The sequence below is a fragment of the Grammomys surdaster genome, unplaced genomic scaffold, assembly GCF_004785775.1.
Source record: "Grammomys surdaster isolate TR1022 unplaced genomic scaffold, NIH_TR_1.0 126035, whole genome shotgun sequence".
NCBI classification, from domain to species: Eukaryota; Metazoa; Chordata; class Mammalia; order Rodentia; family Muridae; genus Grammomys; species Grammomys surdaster.
In genome coordinates, this window is record NW_021620848.1 from 4201376 (window position 1) to 4207760 (window position 6385).

The 6385-nt window shown below is 49.7% G+C and overlaps 1 protein-coding gene across 3 annotated transcripts in view; it reads left to right on the top strand.

Moving 5' to 3' along the window:
* Dennd1a (DENN domain containing 1A) overlaps positions 1-6385 on the top strand; it is a 473969-nt gene that overhangs the window by 465299 nt on the left and 2285 nt on the right. For 2 of the 3 annotated variants that reach the window (XM_028754699.1, XM_028754698.1), the window contains one exon: positions 5372-5630. In XM_028754699.1, the coding sequence (XP_028610532.1) occupies positions 5372-5630 (259 nt within the window). Of the gene's footprint in view, positions 1-2484; positions 2614-5371; positions 5631-6385 lie in introns of all 3 variants that reach the window. The other variant, XM_028754700.1, reaches the window with a different exon arrangement.

Here is a 6385-nt window from a genome sequence, read left to right on the forward strand (position 1 = left end):
AGATGACTAGACAGATGGACTCCATCAAGTTAGGATGATGGTCCTGCACGTTAGGGTGCTGTGCTCAGAGACACTTCAAGTAATGGCAGGCTACCTCCAGCAGCTCAGACCACAGCACTGCCTGTCCAGGGCCTGTGGTGTTGACTGGATTCTGCCTTGAGGCTTCTGCTCTTGCTCCTGTATATCCTGTGTCTAAGCATCTCAGAGGCAGGTAGAGAATCCAAAGAGGAGGCACGTCTATTAGAGCCTTGAAGTGATGAAAAGACTTGTGTGGTGTGTTAGATGCTCTGGGGGAAGAGGAGGGGAATCCCCAGCACCCAAGCCCTCATTCCTTCATCCCACTAATGTGGGCCCCAGAAGAAGGAAAAGCTGCAATGGTCAAGCCCCTGGCCTCGAGCTCAGTCAGGAACAGAATTCCAGATTAACTGGAATCCATGAAGCACCAAGACCCACAGTCAGGGAGAACTGGGAAAGCCAGATCCTTTCTAGGGGGTGACATTTTTCAAGATGGAAGAGCAGTCAGTGTGCTAAGGATACACAGGCAAGAGCTGAGAGGCAGAGGGTGTCTGTCAAGAGATGGTTCTTCAGTTGAAGTGCCAGGGGGGGATGGAAAGGGGCCTCAGGGCTTGGCCCTGCAACCCACCCATACCCAGCATGCACATCAAGCCACCCAGAGTGGAGTGAAAACACTCGGCTTCCTGCCCCACACCAGTTAAAAGAAAGCAGGGGCAGTAGAGGGGAGAGCAGGTTCCTCGGGCGTCTGAGCATTTCTCCTCACTCGTTCTGCAATGGATTAACTTGTCCCTTCTACTTAGCCTCGTTGCCTATGAGAGCAGCAGGGACCTAGTTTTGTGCCAGGCCAGATGAGACACGTTTCATCATGCAGAACTATATGCCATCAGCATCCTTCCACTGCCGGTCCTCCTCCAGTTGTAGAAGACAACTGGATGGCTCTGGAAGGCTCTAGGAATGGGGATCACAACACTGGCCACCCCAGGGCCCTCCCCAGCCTCCTGTTCAGACTTTTGTATACTTGTTTCAAATGTGTTGCCCTTCCCTAAATAAAACCTGAAAGGAATTCCAATAGGGAAGTGCAGGAAGGCTGCTCCTGAGAGCAGGTGGTCCTGCCTAATACTCTGTATCTCTTCACTGTCTCCTCAAAACTTTACTGTTCCCTCTCGGGTCTCCTCACAGTGACCCAGCCATTGACAGAGGCAGAGGCATTCATGGTGAGGCCAGGATTTGAACCTGCCTCAGTTGGGGCTCTCCTCTCCTGGGCCTGTGACCTCTCATGGGCACTGCTGGTCAGTATCTAATTGGTAGGAGCCAGGTGTGGACTCTCTGGGCTGTGTGTGTGTTTGTTTATAGCGCTAGAGCACACAGGTGGCTGACAAGGGAGATATATTTTTTATAACAATGAATATTTAATTTCCACATCACAGATGAAAAAGACTCTCTGAAGAAGCATCCGAGGGAGACTCCAGAGAGGGCAGCTCATCAGAGAAGAGTCTTCTCAGGGGCTGCTTCCACATAGCTCACTTTTCCCTTAACTTTCCCCCCTTGGTTACTGAAGTAGAGATATGCATGCTGTAGAAAAAGAAGCAGAAGGTGGGGTCACCCACAATCCCACTAGCCATTGCTGGCACGTGAGCACTTGATTTTCTAGTCTTTCTCTTGTGCAGTTTTCCACAAGTAGATAAGGGATGCAGTATCCTTGGAACCCGGTCTGCATGCCAAAATCCAGGATGCTCATGCCTGTTCTGTGAAATGGTATGGTGTTTGCAAAGAGCCCATACACACCCTCCTGTACACTGTAAACTATCTCTAGGTTACATTTTTATATATTGAGCTGTGTGGGGAAGAATGTGATGACAGTACAGACTGCACATGCTCAGTACAGATTCAATTTTTTCCAAGCATTTTCTTTGTTTGTTTTGTTTTTCAAGACTAGGTTTCTCTGTGTGGCTTTGGCTGTTCTGGAACTTGCTCTGTAAACCAGGCTGGCCTGAAACTCACAGAGATCCACCTGCCTCTGCCTACCAGTGCTGGGATTAAAGGCGTTCGCCACCACACCCACACATTTTTAACTCACAGCTGATTGGATCTGCAGAGATGGAGCCTACAGGTGTGGGGAACCCAGTCATAAAAATAGCAATCATGTCATGCTTTTCAATTCGCTTTGTTAGCATTATATGTGATGGGAAGAGAGCTTTCAGCCAGCAGTACCTAGCTCTGCTTGCTGGAAGTGTTTAGTGCTTTAAACAGGAAGCAGTGAATGTTCATTGTTAATTTAGGGTTAGCCTGCTGGAAGTGGGTAACCAGGTCAGAAGTTCTGGGTGAGCGTTCAAAGCCCTCAACACACATGGCAAACACAGCTTCCTCTCAACTTAAAGGCAGCCTCCTTACCCCAGTGGATGCCGTGGGGTCTTCTCACTCTGTGCTCTCATGGTACCCTAACTGTCTCTTCTTTTCTCTCTTGTCCAGCTTGGTAAAGCCCTTGCGACACTATGCTGTCTTCCTCTCTGAAGACTCCTCTGATGAGGAATGCCGACGGGAAGAGGCCCCCAGCACTGGCTTCACTGAAAGCCTTTTCTTCTCTGCTCCCTTTGAATGGTCTCTCTTCCTCTTTCCAGCTCCTTGGGCTCAGCCTGGTGACTCTTTGGGTGGAGTGGGGAGCATGGGGGACTGGGGCTGCTTGCTGCCATGGGGAGAAAAGTTCCTGGGTGCCAACTTGCAGGGTGGATGCCATGTCTACAGGCCTCCTCTCAGGCTCCTATTGTGCCAGCCCCACAGGGCTATGACAGCAAAGGTGTCAGGTGAGACTGAAGCACTGATCTCCATTCCTTACAAGGGGAAATGATTCAGTCAGTGGACTGCTGACCACAGTAAGCCTGACTCCTGACCCTCCTTTTCTCAGTGCATCTTAGAAAGCCATGGAGATAGGAAGGCAGATGTTAAGTAAAAGGCCATGAGACATATGTTAACAGCAGCATATCAGCCGTGTATGGTGATGCACATCTGTAGTCTCAGCTGAGGTAGAAGGACTGTGAGTTGAGGCTAGCCTGGGCTTCATAGCAAATTCCAGGCTAGTCTGAGCTATATTATATACATGAGCCTTTCTAAATAAATGTATGTATGTATGTATGTATGTATGTATGTATGTATGTGTATGCATGCATGCATGCACACACCTACACACATGTTATGGTCTACCTGGGTTGACTGATTTATTTATTTATTTATTTATTTATTTATTTCCTTCCTTCCTTCCTTCTTCCTTTTTTCCTGAGACAGGGTTTCTCCTGGCTGTCCTGGAGCTTACTCTCTAAACCAGCCTGGCCTCAAACTCAGAGATCCGCCTGCCTCTGCCTCCTGAGTGCTGGATTTAAAGGCATACACCACCACTACCCAACCCTACCTGAGTTTCTTAAAAGTATTTTCCTCTTAATTATTTTATAACGTAAGCAACATACAAATTCCAAACATCATTTTTTTTTTCAAGGAAAAGAAGGCTTACCTTACATACAAATGGACTTCCCAGGAGCCTCAGGGATGTGCCCACAACCTACTAGAGTGCCAGCTGCTGGCTACATCACAGTCAGGGGCCCTTGTCTCCCTCCGCTGTCCTGACTCCTCAGTCCCTCCCAGCTCTCTGACCTCTAACCTTAGCAAGTTCCCAACATCAGATCTTCTCCCTGTGGCTTCTTCCTGGGCCTTCTAAGTCAAGGCTGCTCTACCCCCGTTCATTTCCTGCTGCCAGCTCACTGTGACAATAGGAGAGTTTTGTCCGTTAGTCCACGGTCCCTGGGCTTCACACACACCTCTTCAATAATTTCATTCTCTCTTTGATCTTTTTCTTTTAAATGTTTGAAGAATCAGCTTTTCCCCAGCAGGAATGTCTGTGCTATCACAGGTTTAATGTATCTGATGATGTAGCTATTACTAGTTAGAATAGAAAGAGCTATTGAAACAACATACGCTCATCTGAGTGGCAACCTCGACTCGCCCTGCTTTCAGGAAAAGCAACCTGCTTGGGGGACTCCCACTGACGCTGCCTTACCCATCAGGCCTCTGAATTAAGTGACTGACTGACATATTTCCCCAGTTTTATGATGTTAGGAATAGAACCCAGGACCTCACATGCTGGACAGTCTACCATGAGACACGGAGGTTGGGGGGCAGTGTCTTCCTATTTAAGCAATAGTTAAAATTTATTTCCTTAGCCTGTACCCAGAGCCAGTTCAGTGTGTTTAAAAAGGAGCAGTTCCATCCTAATTCACAACACAGATGGTTAAAAACAACTATTTCCTTGTTTAGGAAGTAAGGATTCTTCCTTATCCCTTTCTTTGTACTCAGATTAGATTAAAAGCTCTTGAGTTCCTTGGTCAGAGTGAGGAAAGGACTTTGAAGAACTTCGCTTCATTCCACCCCTTGCTGAGTGCTGTGACGCACAGAATTGCTTTCCTTAGCTTCTCTGGGTTTCCATGGCCTCATCTGTGAGGTAGAGTGTAAGTCCCAGACAGAAAAGTCTGATGAATGGAATTGGGACTTCCTCCCCCCTAATAGTTCAGTGGGCCTTTGGTGTCAGCCTTCTTGTGAGCAGCAGGTGGCGCCCTTAACCCACTTCACCAGCACCATGTGCACAGCCAGCCTGACCCTAGAAGGGAGGCAGTCCTTGCCCTGGCCAGCCTTTACTAGAGGTCAGGGTGGGTGCTGCCTCCCCACAAATCAGTGGTGTCCTAAGGCTCAGCGGGAAAGCAAAGGAACCAGCTGGAACTTACATCCAGCTCTCCCAAAAAGTTGTGATGTGTGGATACACAGAACTCACAGAGGGTAGATTGCTGGCTGCAGCCACGCATGCTGTCTGCCAGTCGTTTACACCAGTCTGCATCCCTCTGTGCTTGTTCATGGAACCACATCACCACTTGAGCAGCTGAGATTTACAATGGTTAACTGACTCGCCCAGGTTCTCCTTACAAGGGATGGAACCAGGGCGCCAACATAAGTCATATACAAGCTGAGGCCTCAAAGTTTTCACAGAGATGCTAGGGCTCCTGCCTAGCCATGCTCTGGACCTGACTCTAACGCTAAGGTTGGTCACTATTCAGGAAGCAGGTGGGACAAAGGAATGCATGTGTCCGCTTGGAATGCCCCCTCCACTCCTGCCTGGTTTGTATGTGTTACACACAAACACCTGGAGGCCTAGGGCCATATAGGACCATCGCCTCAGAGAAACTGAGAGTCAGAGCAACCCATCCAAGGCACAAGTCCAGCCTCAGAGAACCACAAGACATTGGTCCTAGGGCTTGGTGTCTCAAGGGCTCCCACAGATTGCCTAGAAGAAAATCCAGCTGGCTTTGTCTCCTCCTAGGCCACAGCCATACCGGACATTGAAAGAATCAGACAGTGCAGAAGGTGATGAGACCGAGAGTCCAGAGCAGCTAGTTCGGGAACCCTGGGGACCTAGCCCTGCTCCACCTGACCGAGCTGCCAGCATTGACCTTCTAGAAGATGTCTTCAGCAGCCTAGATGTGGAGGCACCACTGCAGCCACTGGGCCAGGCCAAGAGCCTAGAGGATCTCCGGGCCCCCAAAGACTTTCGGGAACAGCCAGGGAGCTTTGATTACCAGGTATGGTGGGAGTAGGGCACAGTAGCTGATGGGGTGTCTCCTCTTGGTGAGGTAGGTCCTCCCAGTCACAGTGGAAGGGATCAGGGAGATGGGGCATCACACCCCCACCCCCACACTCCCCACCCCTGTGTTAAGTCAATACTCCACCCCATTTCCGAGCAGCACACCATTTTGCCAGCTATCATGGGGAGCTATCATGTTAGCACAGCAGGGGGTGTCTGCCTGCCTCCATTCTTATCTGAGAGTCACTGCTGCAAGGCTTGCCCAGGCCCACCAGGGCTCCTTGGATCAAACTCCTGGGTTCTGAATTGGTTCTCCCAGTGACTGTCAGTCACCTCCCCTCTCTGGGATTCATAGATTGTCCACCTGCTGGGAATGAAGCAGCTCTAGTCTAGCTCAGGTCAAATAGCCTACAAGTGGCATGTGGCATGGTCAGGACTCAGATACAGTCTCTTCTCTGGCTCCTGTGCCTTCAACCAGGCCTAGGGCCACACTTGCCCCTTTGAGGGTAATCAAAGACACCACAATCTCTGAACAGCAAAAGGGCCCAAGCCGTTGTTAGGTGACCCACAGATGGAGACATTTTCCTAAAACTGCTTGGCAAGCTTAGGCTTTTGTAAAAAGACAGGAGATTCATTCTGCATTGTGGGACACAGTAGGGCTTGGGTCTCTGCAGGTGTCCTGGGTGCCTGAAACTCCTCCCAGTGCCAGGAGCCATGTGCTTGACATGTAGGAAGGGTTGGGAACAGGCATGT